The sequence below is a fragment of the Plectropomus leopardus genome, chromosome 17, assembly GCF_026936395.1.
Source record: "Plectropomus leopardus strain MGB_pleo_1.0 chromosome 17, ASM2693639v1, whole genome shotgun sequence".
In the NCBI taxonomy this organism is placed as follows: Eukaryota; Metazoa; Chordata; class Actinopteri; order Perciformes; family Serranidae; genus Plectropomus; species Plectropomus leopardus.
Genome location: NC_142192.1, coordinates 111,567 through 126,440, shown reverse-complemented (window position 1 = coordinate 126,440; position 14,874 = coordinate 111,567). Strand labels below are relative to the sequence as shown.

Sequence of the window (14,874 nt, the reverse complement as noted above, 5' to 3'; positions counted from 1 at the left end):
AGAGCTCAAACTTTCAAAAAAAAGTTTAACTATGTGGAGCCTAAGAAAATGTTTTTAGGAAAAGATGAGAAGAGGAGAGATAGGTTTGCCTCTTATGTGCCTGTGAGAGAGACTTTGAAATGTTTGTTGGGGTCTGATCTGTGACAGAAATCAGGGGAGCACTCGGCTGAGTCTCCCCCAGATGTTCTGAGTGACATTAGTGATGGACAGATATTCAAATCAAATGATTTTTATGGTAAAAATCCATCATGTCTTAAGCTATTACTATACCAGGACGCCTTTGAAGTCATAAACCCTTTAGGTTCTGCAAAGATGAGACACAAGGTGTTAGCTGTCTATGTATCTGTTGCTAACCTGCCACTTCATGTACGGTCAGACACAGATCATATGTTTCTTGTGTTATTGTGCAGAGAGAAAGATTTCAAAGGGCATGTAAAGGTTTTCTCTGACTTACTAGCAGACTTAAAGGAATTAGAGGAGAATGGTATAGTGGTATCAGATGAAACAGTTGTCAGAGGAACCTTGTATTGCATTGTGGGAGATAATTTGGGCTTGCGTTGTATTGGAGGCTTCTCTGAAAATTTTAGTCGCTCAGAGTACTTCTGTAGGTATTGCCTGATAACCCAATCTGAATTTCAGGGTGGTGATCCAAATCTGTGCGGACCAGAGTATACACCTGAGAACTACGATTCTGCTGTTGATCGCCTCCAGACTGAAGATACTCAGGCTGTGGAAGGAGTAAAGTTCAAGTCAGTATTCAACTCTTTGAAACACTTTAATGTCTGTCAGCCAGGATTACCACCTTGTCTAGGACATGACATCTTCGAGGGCATTTTGTCTTACGACGTTGCACTGTATCTCAAATATTTTATCAAGAAAAAGGCATGGTTCACTTACTCCACTTTGAATCGGCGCATCAAACAGTTCAAATACTGTGACTCTGATGCTTCCACAAAGCCATGTGAGGTCAGTCCTCAAGCAGTTAAACTCTCAGGACAGGCTGTACAGAATTGGAATTTTCTAAGGCTGCTGCCTCTCATAATTGGTGACAGAGTGAAAGATACAACAGATGATGTCTGGCAGTTGACCATGCAGCTAAAAGACATTGTGGAGATGATTTGCGCCCAGACCATCTCTGTACCTCAGGTTGCATATCTTGATGTTCTTATTCAAGAATATATAGAGTCAAGAAAGGTTATGGACAATGCGTTTTGAAAGCAAGTTAAGGATAGTTCTCCATTTTACTCAGTACTGTACAGCAAAGCCATTCAAGATGCAGTCAGACAATTTGACTTCACTGACACCAACACAAAGGTCACGGTAGAAATGGTGTATAAGGGAACATCATACAAGAAAGGACAGTTCCTTATCACAGGGAGCATTGACTCCATGGAGTTTGGTGAACTGGTGCTTATTTTGATAAAAAATGACACGGTTCATTTTCTGGTGTCCGTGTGCAAAGCAGAACTCCGTCCTGAGTACCATGTGTACTCAGTTAGGAAAGACACAGAAAAGATGAAATGTCTGAAAATCAGTGACTTAATTGATTTCTTTCCTTTGCCATCATACATAAAGGAAGGACACCAAATGGTTCCATTAAAACACAGTTTGGTGTCACACTAAAGGATGTGTTTGGCTGCCATTCTGGAGTTAACTGAGCTTTATTCATTTTTTTATACTCAGAAATGGATGATGCACATGATAGCAGCTAACGCAGTGCCGTTACCAGAGTGCTGCCAGAACTCCCAACCTCAATTCTAGATATTTTAGAGGAGACTCTACAATCACTGGGGGTGGAGACAGCTGAGGATTTTACCTTTATCCAGGAAAGTGATCTGCTGTCAGTACTCAGACCAGTTCAAGCGAGGAAATTGGTGGCTGCCTGGAAACAAACCAGTGAGTACATTTTGACAAAGTTTACTTTTTATCATAACCAAGGACAAAACATCATTCAGTACATTTTGTTTATGTCATTATTTCTGTTTTGCAGCACAGAACACTGAAATCCACAGCCAGCCACCATTATCCTCTCCAGCTTCCTCGACGTGCTCCTCATTCTCTGCCTCTCCTTCACCCAGCAGCATGATTGCTGGTCCAGACTGGACTGACTGCTTTGAGATTCCATGGAAGAATTTTCCTGAAGAACTGATTCAGTGTTTTGAGAGAGAGAAAAGGCCAAAACCACGGTTGCGTAGAGAAATGATTCGGATCGTCGTTTCTGAGATGATGAAGGTCTGTCCGTCTCCTAGCAAGAAAGCCTCTGTAGAAGTTGCCAAGAAAATGTTGGCAAAGTATCTGAAGTCACTGCAAGATGTCATCGAAGGTGATGTGGTGGGACCAGGCTATCACTCCCTGGTTAAGCAGTTACAAACCAGGATTGAGAATGTAAAGCGGTCCTCAACACCAATGATGATGAAACGACAAAAGGGGTCAGATGAGTATGACACGGAGGAGATCCCAGCTAAGAAAAGAGCAGCAGTTCAAGATACTTACGGCTGTGTTAAATGGGACATGAAGTTTCTTCCAGTCAGTGAAACTGCAGAAACCCAGCAAAAGAAGAAAGATGAAATGAAGATGCTTAGTGAGCAGTTAAACCCCAGTCCCGACGAAGTGAGAAGTCTCATGAAGAGCACTTACTACTCCCAATGGAAAGAAATAAACAAGGGGGCCGATCTGCAAACCCTCTTGGAAGAGTGGCCCTTTTTGTTCCAGGAGATTGGCATGGGAGTCCACTTTGAGGAGCTAACTGGAGTACCACTGAAGGAAACTTTCCTCAGTAATGTCGAAAAAAAGGGAGACCGACTTCTGAACTTCATGAGAACCGTTTGCGCAGACAAGAGCATAAAATTTCTGCAGCTTGTCACAAACCTGCAAGTTTTGAGAGGACGAAAGGAGGGCTGCTCAGAAGATCTAAAAGACATGTTGCTCCTTCTTTGCTACTTTGATGAAAAAGAAGAGAATCTCTTTCATTATGTGGAAGAAACATGTCTGCCAAAAGAAGTACATGTGGAAAGCCTGCCAGTAACACCATGCATCATTGTATGTGGTAAGACGATTTTGAGTTTTACAGTAAGAAACAAAGCTAAATATGATATGGAATGCACTGTCTTGTTTTTAAGACCACTTTTGGATGGTAATGGCTGGTGTGCTGTAAAGTATTTTTGTACTTGTATTTTCTTTGCAGGAAGCTCCTGCTATGCCGCAAAGCAGTTCATGCTGAGTGTAGACCACAAAGTTGCGATTGACCAAATCCTCACCTTCGTCTCTGCCATTTGTTTGATGCTTGGAAGCTACTACTGCCTTAATATCCATTATCCCGTGGAACTGGGCTCCACTCTTGAGTTCCTTCAGAGGTACGGGGAAATACACACACACGCACACACACACACACACACACACACACACACACACACACACATCTTTTTCTCCCCTATAACAAACTACTGTATTTAGATTTAGTGGTTGATTATAAATTCTTGTGTTCATAAAGGTGTTTCCTCAACATCAATCCAGAGAAGGGCACAAAAGTTGAAAAAAAGAAAAACAAGAAGCAACTTCCAGTGAACCCAAGAGTCCTCACCCTCATCGCAGATCTCTCCGATCACGAGTGGAGAGAGACATGTTAAAGATGGACTTGATCATCTGAACTGGTAATGAGGACATTTGCCTTTCTTTATTTTACATCCTATGGGCGTACATAATTTGACAATTTTGGATGTTTATATGTATGTTTTAAATGTCTGGCTGTCATTTGTATCGTCATTGTATGGAATGCTAGGTTTCCATTTTTTTTCTGTTTTGAGCCCAAGCTGATGTCAGCAGATTTTAGTTTATGTTCATCAACTCCTTATGCTCCTTATATACCACCCCCACCTACCTCAGTCTGCCTTGGCATTGCCACTGCTCAGGAGTTTGCTCCAAGTATTTTCATGTTATTTAGTTTTTTCTCTGAGAAAGTGCTTTGTGGTTATAGAGGCAAGTTAAAGCCATTGTTATTCAGAACAATATACTTTGATACGCTTTGATGTTATAAGCTTTTTTGTTTTACTTTGAACTGGCTAAAAAGTGTGACCTGGCTTTTTGTAGCAATTTGCTGCAATTATGAATGGTTACGTTAATAAAACTGCCTGTGAAGAACATTTAAGCTTTTGTTTCAGTGCTATGCTTGAAGGCTCTTGGCATCACTAAGATCTAGAATCTCTTTCAAGGTAAGTAAGCTAAACAGATATCTAACAAATATTTTAATGTGTTTAGAGTAAATGTCCCAATTATCTGTACACAGAGCTCTTATAGAAATTATCTTTATAACAATTGTAAAACTTGATGTCTTTTGCTCCTACCACCTTTCAAGCATTGCATTCAAATTCCTGAGTGGTCACCAACTTGGAGGGAACAATTTGCTGGCCTTTGTGATGGTGAGATTCTAATCCATGTTAATGCCATAAGCAAGCTTTTATTTTTGTATTTTTTTTTAACTTTTAAGAGTGTTTTTCTTTTAATATTTTTTTTCGGAGACAGCAGAGAAAGAGGGACAGGGAAGAGAGAGGAGATGACATGCAGCAAAGGACCTGAAGTCTGGCTTGAACCCAGGTCACCATCGCAAGGACCCAGCCCCAGGTACATGCCATGTGCTCCACCAGTCGACCTTTATTAAACATTCAGGGCATGTACATGGTCTGAATAAAATGATCAAGTCAAAAAGATACTTAAGTGGGTTGGTTATACAAGAGTTGTAAAAATCACAATAACAAATGAGCATTTTGTGACATAATGCTCAGTATCGAAATAAGTACATGAGAGAGCCAGTATAGATGAACAAGTCTAAACTATTAATGTATCAAGGATAGTCCAGGGACTGCACAGACGACAATACCTTTGAACTGTGATGGTAGAGAGCACTTAAACAGGTCAGCCAGGCCTGGAAGAAGTACTTTGCTACATATTATTATTATATTATTGTTGCTGTTATTAATATTATTGTCATTATTATTGCTGTCATTAGTAGTAGTAGCAGTGGTTGTAGTTGTAATGTTTTTTTTCACAGTTGTTTTTTTCTGGCTGCAGAGAGGTTCTTGCCTGTCCACAGTGGACACTGACGACAACTCTTCAGGAAGTTACAACACCAGTTCAAAGTTCCAGTTCCCTAAACATCATACCATGTCTGAGACTGTCCTAACTGTCTTCAGTCAAGTCTGGACCCAGTGACTTGGACACCAGTCTTGTAAAGCCCAATTAGAGGTAAGCAGTGGTACACCTCAAAGGGTTGGGCAGTATCCAGTTTTTTAATACAGTTTTACAGTTTACAGTTTAACCCTCCCCAAATTTTCCCAGGGTATATGGTTTTATCAGCCGTGTAGTTACTGCTGTACACTTCTCTGCCACAAGCTGTCAGTGCACTATGATTCAACTCAGAATTTAGATGCAATGGCTGCTGCTCCAACTGTCTTGCTATGTTAATTTTAATGGGGATATCCATCCTCCTCATCAAATGTCTATGCTCCAAGTGCAGGCTGCCATCTTAGGAAACACAAACTTGCCGAGGTGCCAAAGAGCACCTGTGCTATGGTAGTAAATTAATATTTCACATAGACTGATTTTTTTGGTATTCACACTGTAGAGCCTTCTCTGGCATCTGTCAGCCAAACAGAATATGGAATTAATAAGTTGTCTGTGGGCATTTACCACATCAGTACAGGTTTTTCACCGCACAGTCTCCTTTTTTTAATATTTCCAGCAACGCATCAGTTATTAATGTTGGTTGTATAGAAGTAGTGATGGTCCTGCTTGGGCAAACTTAACAGCAGCAGCAGGGGCTGATGAACTTGAGGTCCCTATCCTGGCAGCAGTTAGTGTGTGATTGATTTTGAAATATTTGTAGATCTTTTTATGATTAGTGGACATGTAGAAAGTGATGTGTTTCAGCACTGAGCCACTAAACACCCCGTCAACTTGCAACATAATTAGTCAGAGGCCTCAATTCAGTTGATCAGACAATCAACACGTTTGTTACAACACTGACCACAGTTCAATAACTGAACATCTGGTAGATTGCCACCAATTTCTTGCCATTAGATTTTACATAAATATATTAAAATTTATGAATAACCCTCTGGCTACATTAGAAATCCACTACTGATTACAACATTAAGGATCAACATTTAGTAAAATAAAAAATGTTACTAAAACTTAATAAAAATATAAATTAATGATTTTTTATGTATGTGTGTGTATATATATATGTATATGTGTGTGCATGTTTTATTTAGCTTCTTAGGTTTCATTTTTTGGCTTTTTTTAGTTATTTTACTCTCATTTTGGCATGGAATGTCTTTGCTTCTACACAACCGATTTCTTTCAGTCAGAGACTGGTATGTCTAGTAAATATTGGATTACAAATACAAGCAAGTTGTTTTTGTGTTTCTTGAAGATTTTGGTTCAGGAAACCAGGGCAGCTCAGCACTAGAGTATGAAAAAGCCCCATTTCATACAAAAATCATCCAGTAATACAGAAACAACTTACAGATAAAATGAATAATGGACTGTAAGCTACACATAAGTCTTTGTTAGAACGAAATCAGTCAAGCAGAAGCATGTTGTAGAAGTGACCTGCAGAACTATATTCCAGACGGCTGGTTCTATGGTTAGCTCATTGGAGCTCAGTTAAAAAAACAGAAGGCAGGATTTTTCTCTGTGTAGTCATGATGCTCAAACACTGCATCAATCTAACTTTTGCTTTGTTTCTATTTTCTGGCTGCAGAAATGATCATGCCAAGTCCACAGTGAAGACCTGATGGACAACATGAGACTCTACAATCAGAGCTGGTGACTGGTGAATGCTGAGTGACTCTTTACCGTTGATCAACCCAGGTCAAGTGGCTCATTTTTTTATGTTTATTCATGGACTATCCCTCATATGGACACATGATGCTTTGTGAGTGTACTTGACATGTTGGATCAGTTCCATCTTTTTTTCAGAGAATGTGTTAATGCAAGAACAGTTTCTTCAGGTTTGTCAATGATAGTTGGCACAAAGAGCTTTATTTGTTATTTTGTTTACAATCACTATAGGGTTTTAGGCTGTTGCTGACTGGAAAATCTGTGCCAGCCAACTGTAATTCCTCATGTGTTGTACTGCATCTTTTACAGTGAAATTCTGGCAACCACAGCTGCCAGTAATTTACCGTAAATTTGAACTAGCTGCAATAAAGTACAGTAATATATCATACAGTTTCTGTTGTGTTTATTACTGAGATAGACTGTAAATTTGACAGGAGATTATTGTAAATAGGTTTATGTTGTAACTGTTATTTTTACAGCAAACTACTGTACACAAATAACAGTTCTGTTCTGCAAAATTGACAGTCGCCAAAACAGTATACCGTAAAGTCCTCTACATTGTCACCGTAATTTTTACGGTGAATTTCTGGCAACCTCAGCTGCCAGTATTTCACCATAAATTCTACAGATTTTTTTCTTACAGTGTACTCTAATGGGTACTAAGAGGTACTAAAAGGTGACGTGGACACACTGCAGACCACTGATTGGTCAGAGAGAGACGTCACTGCATCATCAATGCACGGCACACATAGAATACCCTAAACAGGGCAAACAGCAAATTGTCCGAACCAGAGACTCTCTTGCTGTGAGGTGACAACTACACTGCCATGCCGCCTGCAAAGCCATTGTGTGTTATATGTTTCTGTCAATTCTTTTCCTACTTACTGAACTTCAGTTTTAGTAGGAGTTTTTGTTTTTACAGACACGCCTCACAAAGCTACAGAATTCATACATGAAAGTCAGTATTACTAACATGTTGCATTAAATTTCATTATTTGGTAAATTATTATTTCGAGGGCTAAAAATTGATTGGTATCTAACCAAAAACACATTCAAACTCTGAGACAAGGGATCCAAAGGTGCTGAAATGCTAACTTATTTATAGGCTTTGTTACTCACTTCTGGGGTACTCTATTGTCTTAAGCACAAAGTTGGCTAATGTTGGTTAATGTATATAGATTCTTAAACTCAAAACTTGTTTTAAAGAGCAATTCACTGTGGTAGTTTACAAATAGAGAATAGATTTTGACGTGCACCCGCATGCACACACACACACACACACACACACACACACACACACGCAGCCTGAGGAGTAATTTGGGTTTTGGTGTATAACAAAAAAGTCATGGACACAGATGCAGGTCAAGCTTTCTTCCCTCTCTTGTTTTACTCTGGTACAGAACAGAGTTGATACAGAAGAACAATAAGGAAATCATCCCTAAACAGAAAACATACATACAATCGCTATTTGATGAAAGGAGACCAACTGTGAATAGGAGCAAGTTCAGCAGATACATTAAGAAGACAGCTAAAAACAAAGTTCAGCAGCCACGCACACATTTCAACAATTAAACAACTGAGGAATGAAGAGATCGATGAGATGGATTAAAGGGGAGAGTCGGTGGGAAGAGGGACAGAGCCAAGAAACAATGTTCAGCAAAAGGCTGAGTCTTGAAAGCACAACTTGACAGGATACTGGAACCTCTGGAAATTTAGCTGAAAATAAAGGAAGCAAGAGACAGAGCTGAAATAATTAACCATACCTCAACAATGCTATTGAATGGCCTTCCACTGAAAAAAGGCATTGGAAGGCCATTCAACAGGGTTTTTAATGGGTGCATACAGTTTGTTGTTGCTGCTTTGCAGTCCTCATCTTTCAGCCATCCAGGGAGCCGTTTCACAAAGACAGCAAAGCATGGCAGCATTAGATTTCACAAATGATTAACACTTTCAAAATTTCAAACGAATTTGTTAGTATTGCAAAGCTCTTGCTTGTCTCAAAAGCATGGCTTAAATATGGGCGTACATCATTTTTGTGGACTGATTAATTGTGATGTAATGAGAGCAAGGAAAATGATCTTCTGTTGCAAATTCCAATGAACATTTTTGTAACTTTGCTGAACTGGATGAAAGTAATGAAAATCTTACATATGCTGCTAAATCTTGGTGTGAAGCACTGTAATCCTGCAAACCAGACTCTGGTGAAGGAGCTGTCATTAATTCATTTATTTGACACCTCGAATTATGAGTTACTTTGAAAATTCTATTAATACAAAATACAATCAACTTATGAACAATGCTGTATCATTATAGATTAAATTATCCTGCATTATATGTAGTAATTACAATGAGCTCCACCTCTTACCAGCTGCAACATTAAAGTGCTGCAAAATACTTGTACTTTTGTACTTTTACCGGAATGATATTTTTGATGCAGGACTTTTACTGTTAACAGTATTACTACACTGTGGCTACTTTTTAAAGTATAAGATCTGAGGATTCTCTTAAAAAGTGGGGTTTTGCCTGGGGGGGAGCCTTTCATTCTGTGTCACACAGAGTGGTGTCTGCCTAAAGCGCATACCCGTCAGCTCCCATTCAGAGCGCCTTATCACCTGTTGGTGATAAGAAAACTGACAGGCTTTGTTAGCTTCTTAACAGTAGATAACGTTAGCTAGACAGTAATTTTCATCTAATATTTCAATGGCACATGATATGAAGCGCCTAGCACATTCTGATGTCAGCATGACTGCATAGTGAAAATTAAAAGTTGTAACCTACATTACTTGTACTATTGTAACCTAGCTTTCCCTCCATCACAAGAAACTCATGAGCGTTCACTCAAAGCAAGAGCTGAGTAGGGCTGAGCATCTTTGTATACAGCCTCACGGGCTGAGATGGCTTGCAAAACCACGCCCATCTGGGCAAAACACCAGTCCCATAAGATCTGAGTACATCTTTTACCAGTGTATGTTAGCATTAGTGTTTTAAAATATTAAGGGTTTTCATTCTCTCACACAGAATTGTTAGACACATTTGCACTGTGCACTGTTCACCTCTTCATGTGCCATTGTCTTACTGTCCACTGACACTTAAAGAAAGTGCTTTCACGCACAGAACTAAAATTGAAAAATGAATGAGTTGTTGATCATTTTGGGTAATTTTGGAGCCCGATGTAATGCCACTGGGTAGAGAATGTTTGGTCAGATGAATGTGCAGTCAATATAATGTGTTTCAGCAGTCTACAGAGGCCTACAATACACTCCTTTGTCAAGGTACTAGACTCCCTTTAAAATCATTGAGTTTTGTGAGTTGTGAGTAAGGGAAACCTTCATAAGGTTAATCAAATGTTGTCTGCACATTCTTTATAATTGGGTCCCACTTGTACTTTTGGCAAATATTATACTGTACTGGTCGAATGACCAGTACAGTATAATATTTGTGTTTAATTTTCAGTTTATTTAATAGTGTTCAGAACCCTCTAGTTGTCATTGTCATTGTCAGGACACACTCTTAAGCTGATTACATCAGTCTCTATTTTAGTTTCTGCCTGGCTAGAGCTAGAGTGCAGTACACACTCTAGTATTTCCTTAGTTATGAGAATATATTCCTATTTACAAAAGACAAATGATTATTCAGTGACACAAACAAACCTTGAAAACTAAGAATCTATATTAAGAACATAAACTCAACCAAGCCCCAAGTCTTTATTGGATCACTTATGTTAACTATCTGTCTATTTTGACAGTGACTCATCAGGTGAGGACAGAATAGATACATTTAGTTATTACTTTCTTTGTTTATCAAAACATCATTTCTATTTGTGCCAGTATGTTGCCAGCAAAATTTGCCAGACCTGTTAGCCAGTAAGAAACGAGTATTTCCAAATATTTTCCTGTGAAACATCTCTGATTTATCTCATCTTGCCTCTGTTCTGTTCACCAAAGATATAAAATTGCAACACTGCTGTCTTCTCTAGTGACCATAAACTGCTAATTTTTGGCCTTAGTGGGGCAGCAGAACATTTTGTGGAGCATTCTTAGAATGGGCCGAGACTGGAGCATGTTCAGTACATTTACACGATGTCTAAAAAAGTCAGACTAAAACTGGAAATTTAAAATACACGTAAACATGCTAGTCCAACTGAAATCATACTAAATGGAATTTCTCAAAGACAGACCAACACACCTAGATAATGCAGTTCAGAATCAAGCTGCTCTTACATGCATACGCCTAGAACAGACCCAGGCATTCTGCACGTGCTCATAGTCCCCGCACCGGAAAGGTTTGTCATTTATGAGGCGGACGGGGTGTGCGACATGGGAAAGGCATTTTTTAAAAATTGAAGCAATGCAAATAAAGATTGTGATTCGGTCTATGGCAACTAGCTCACCTACCACGGCGGAGTCATACTTCCGTCAATAAATGGATTCGCCAACCATGCTTGTATACCAGGACAAGGACAGTCCAATTAAATGGCCTAATTGAGCTATATAACTTTAGCTCCACTTATCTGTGCATGTAAACACACATGACTGTGACATCACTAGGTGTATCAGTATTACAACCAGACAATTAAGTTATTTTTGAGAAAGGAATGTCACACTTCTTACACACAGCTTCTTACTTGGAAATGACACATATTTCTACTTACATAGAGGTCATGTCATTGAGGGCATGGTCCAGTTCCTCACTGATGGCTTTGTACTTGAGTTTCTGTGCATAAAGCTCATCTGTATATCCACACACAAACCAAGAAAATGTGACAGGCAAAGGGAAGCAAAACACATTTTAAAAATAAGATTGTGGAATATGGGATGATGAAGACTTTTAGGATCAGAAATATATATATGCATGTAAACACAATAAAACACAATATTACACTATGTACCTGAATATTTATAAATATATTCGAACCTTTAGCACAAAATCCAAAAGTATGCCAAAACCAACTGTTGTGAACGAAAAGGAACAGGAGAAGTAAATATGTTTGAGGAAATAAATAGAGGAGGAGGCAAATAGGAAAAATAATACATAAATAAATGCATATATAATTAAATAAATACATTTTAAAATGAATAAATATGTAAAATAGAAAATAAAACAGGAAATGTAATAAATAGGGGAATTTATACACAAAGTGGAAAATAATACATAAATGAAAATAAATAAATATGAAAATGAATAAATTGATTATGAAAAAATAAATTGAAATGGGAACATTAATAAATTGATAAATAAAATGAAATTTTAAATGGGAATGAGTAAATATTGTCATTTTTGGCATTTTTGTTTCTTTATTTATTGATTTATTTATTTTTGATTTTGTCAGTTTCAGTCACAACACATAACAAGTGGGTGAAAAAAGTGGCAGAGCATTGTTCTGGTGTGTTCCACAGCAGTACACCCCTTTGCAAGGGCAAAAAGTACTGAGGCACAGAGACACTGGTTCTGTAAAAAGACTTAGCTGCTGTGACCTTTTGGCAACATGGAAAGACATCACCAAGAGGTAGTACAAGGCTGAGCCACCAACACATGATCAGCATGAATGTCTGAATATTGTGAATGACATTTATTATATGGAATTGTTAACTTATAAACTTATTGTTAAAAAGAGGAGCAGTGTCAAGAAAAGGGGGAGAAATGGACAATGTTTACATGTCACCGACAAGATAACAGACTGAACCACTGTATATGAAATAGAAATTAATGCTTTTGGTGAGAAATGGCAATCCAGAATTTTTGTTATTTCTTTGTTTATTTGTGCGTCTTTGTTATACTGTCTTGTTTTGGTTTTTGTTGTTGTTGTTGTTGTTTTCTTCTTCCGGCACTTTTGTCAGGATAATAAAGATAAAGTGTTCATATATATATTGAGTTTGATTTTTAAAAAAAATGTCATTAAATTAAAAAAATGACCCACTAGCATGCACTTTTGGAACAGTGCAAAAATAACATCTTCTTTCAAGTCATGCACAGTGCTAATCGTCTATATTGGATCCTTATGTAAAAAGGACACCTGTGTAATATTGCTGCACTGTCCAACCAATCTAGTGAAAAGTCGTCAAATAATCTGATGAACAGTAACTGAAGATGATTGAGTGTCTGTGTCAAACTTATCAAAGAACACCTTAGTGTTTTTAGCCAGTATGGCTGATTGGTTTGTTTATAATGGTTTTTGTAATGATGGAACTCTATGGAACAGAAGAAGATGATATATCAAGCTTTGATACGCAGACTTTACTGTCTTGGTTGAAGGGTCATATCAAGAAACCAGCAATTCCTTCAAAGGGCTAGTCCCTTTATGTACGAAAAAAGATACATCTGTGTCAAATGTTAGAAATGTCACTGCCCTCATATCTGCGCATGTCCTCTATGATAGTATTTTATACAGCTAGTGGATGGCACTAGAGGGCAGAGGCAATGGTGGAGGAGGTTGTAATAATGTACCCTGCAGCAGAGGCAGAATAGTAGACAGCAGACAGTGGTCTGTGAGGCCACTGTCTGCTGTCTACTATTCTTAATTCTTAAGTGATTATTTCTGTTACCACCTTTTTGAATTTTTTTTAATTAACTCCTACAGTTGTATGTCGCTTGACCTATGCAACACTGCCCCCAGGTTTTCGGTAGTAATGCTCTGTTTCTTTCGTATCTGTAAGCTTTCAAAAGACGTTTATGACACGAATGCATCGTACAGTCTGAAGGTTCCATTCATGTCTGTATTTGTATCTAATGTTGAGCACAAAGAGACAAAGATTCAATGTGCATGAAGTCGTGACAAAGGAGTCAAGCAGATTAATTAAAAAACATAAAGCAGGCCAGGTGCCCATAAAATATTGCTTTTTTTTCAAAGGTTTGAGTACTGAATGAAATCCAAAATATCCAATTAAAATGTAGTTGAACGATTAAATTACTGCAGTCATAAATTAAAAAATACTCTGTGAAATGATACTCATCAACAACAATACCAACATATTTCTTAGTAATATTTCAAGATTAGCTCCTCTGTAGTAATACAGACATTGCTACTACCAAGAAAACAACCTTGGCTCCTGCAATTGCAGCCTCCTGCAGGGCCATCTATCTAAGCCAGTGATGTGATGCTCAAAGCAGACTCACCTGGATGTTTCAATGCCTTCAATACAAGGTGTTGTTTTGTTTTATCGTTTATGTGGACAGTTAGTGAATTTAAAGCCTATTTTAAGCAACTCTTTCTGCAAATAATGTATATGATCCATAGTGCGTTTCATATGCAAATATGCTGAAACTTCTTTGATTTTCAGTTTTCAAAATTTCATGGTGTGACACCACTGTGGTTAAGAAGTGGTTAGGTTTAGGAGTAAAAAACACTTTAGAGTGAAGAAAAGATTATAGTTGGGCTTGGAAAACCTAGTTGGGTTGCGACCAGCCTGTTCTCATTCCAAACTCATAAAATAGTTTTGCTTTGACAGTGCTTTTGGTGTAAGATTGTGACACCAAAGGCCACCTTTCCCATCCACATGAAACACTGCTGGAGAGCACTAGATGAGAATGCGACCACTCAGAATAGGTCCTGGTGTTATTAAACTTGCAGACAGCTGAATGGCACCTTCCGCATCCGCATGATACACGCAGGGGTGGCATCACTTGAGAATATGGTTGGATGGACCCCATTGCGTCTGCATGAAATGTTTCAGGACGACTGAAATGCTGCCGGTACTGACGTAATGTAAGGTGACATTAACTATCCCTTGACAGCATGCATTTGGTGACATTCCATCACTGATTGCCATGTGCTTGTGTTGTCTAAACATAATCACGTGTAGCATAAACTCACCTTGTGCTTGTGTTGACATCATGGTAGCAGCATGCCAGAATGTAAGGAGCAGACAAAAAAGGATACTGAGAGTGCACTATGTAGACCCAGAAGTCCACTGCAAAGCCACATCATGTGACAACTTGGGTTGAGATTGTATTGTTGCAACAAACACAGCCGGAAATGTCACTAATTTTAAAAAATACCAGCTTTGGTTGGTCTCAAACAGCGGTCTGCTGCTGACTGCT

At 38.5% G+C, this 14,874-nt stretch overlaps 2 protein-coding genes across 3 annotated transcripts in view; one reads left to right on the top strand and one right to left on the bottom strand.

Moving 5' to 3' along the window:
• The first annotated feature begins 2,721 nt into the window (after positions 1-2,721).
• Positions 2,722-3,626, top strand: LOC148186556 (uncharacterized). Its single transcript, XM_088090737.1, has 3 exons — positions 2,722-3,046; positions 3,185-3,353; positions 3,491-3,626. The coding sequence occupies exons 1-3, from the start codon at positions 2,722-2,724 to the stop codon at positions 3,624-3,626; spliced, it is 630 nt and encodes a 209-aa protein (XP_087946863.1).
• A 4,567-nt stretch (positions 3,627-8,193) lies between these two features.
• The window catches only part of LOC121957687 (tropomyosin alpha-1 chain), a 55,441-nt gene continuing 48,760 nt past the window's right edge, over positions 8,194-14,874 (bottom strand). The window contains exons 9-10 of one of the 2 annotated variants that reach the window (XM_042506423.2): positions 11,489-11,567; positions 8,194-8,553 (exon numbers count right to left, since the gene is read on the bottom strand). In XM_042506423.2, the coding sequence (XP_042362357.1) occupies positions 8,550-8,553; positions 11,489-11,567 (83 nt within the window). In that variant the 3' untranslated portion in view covers positions 8,194-8,549. Of the gene's footprint in view, positions 8,554-11,484; positions 11,568-14,874 lie in introns of those variants that run through there. The other variant, XM_088090081.1, reaches the window with a different exon arrangement.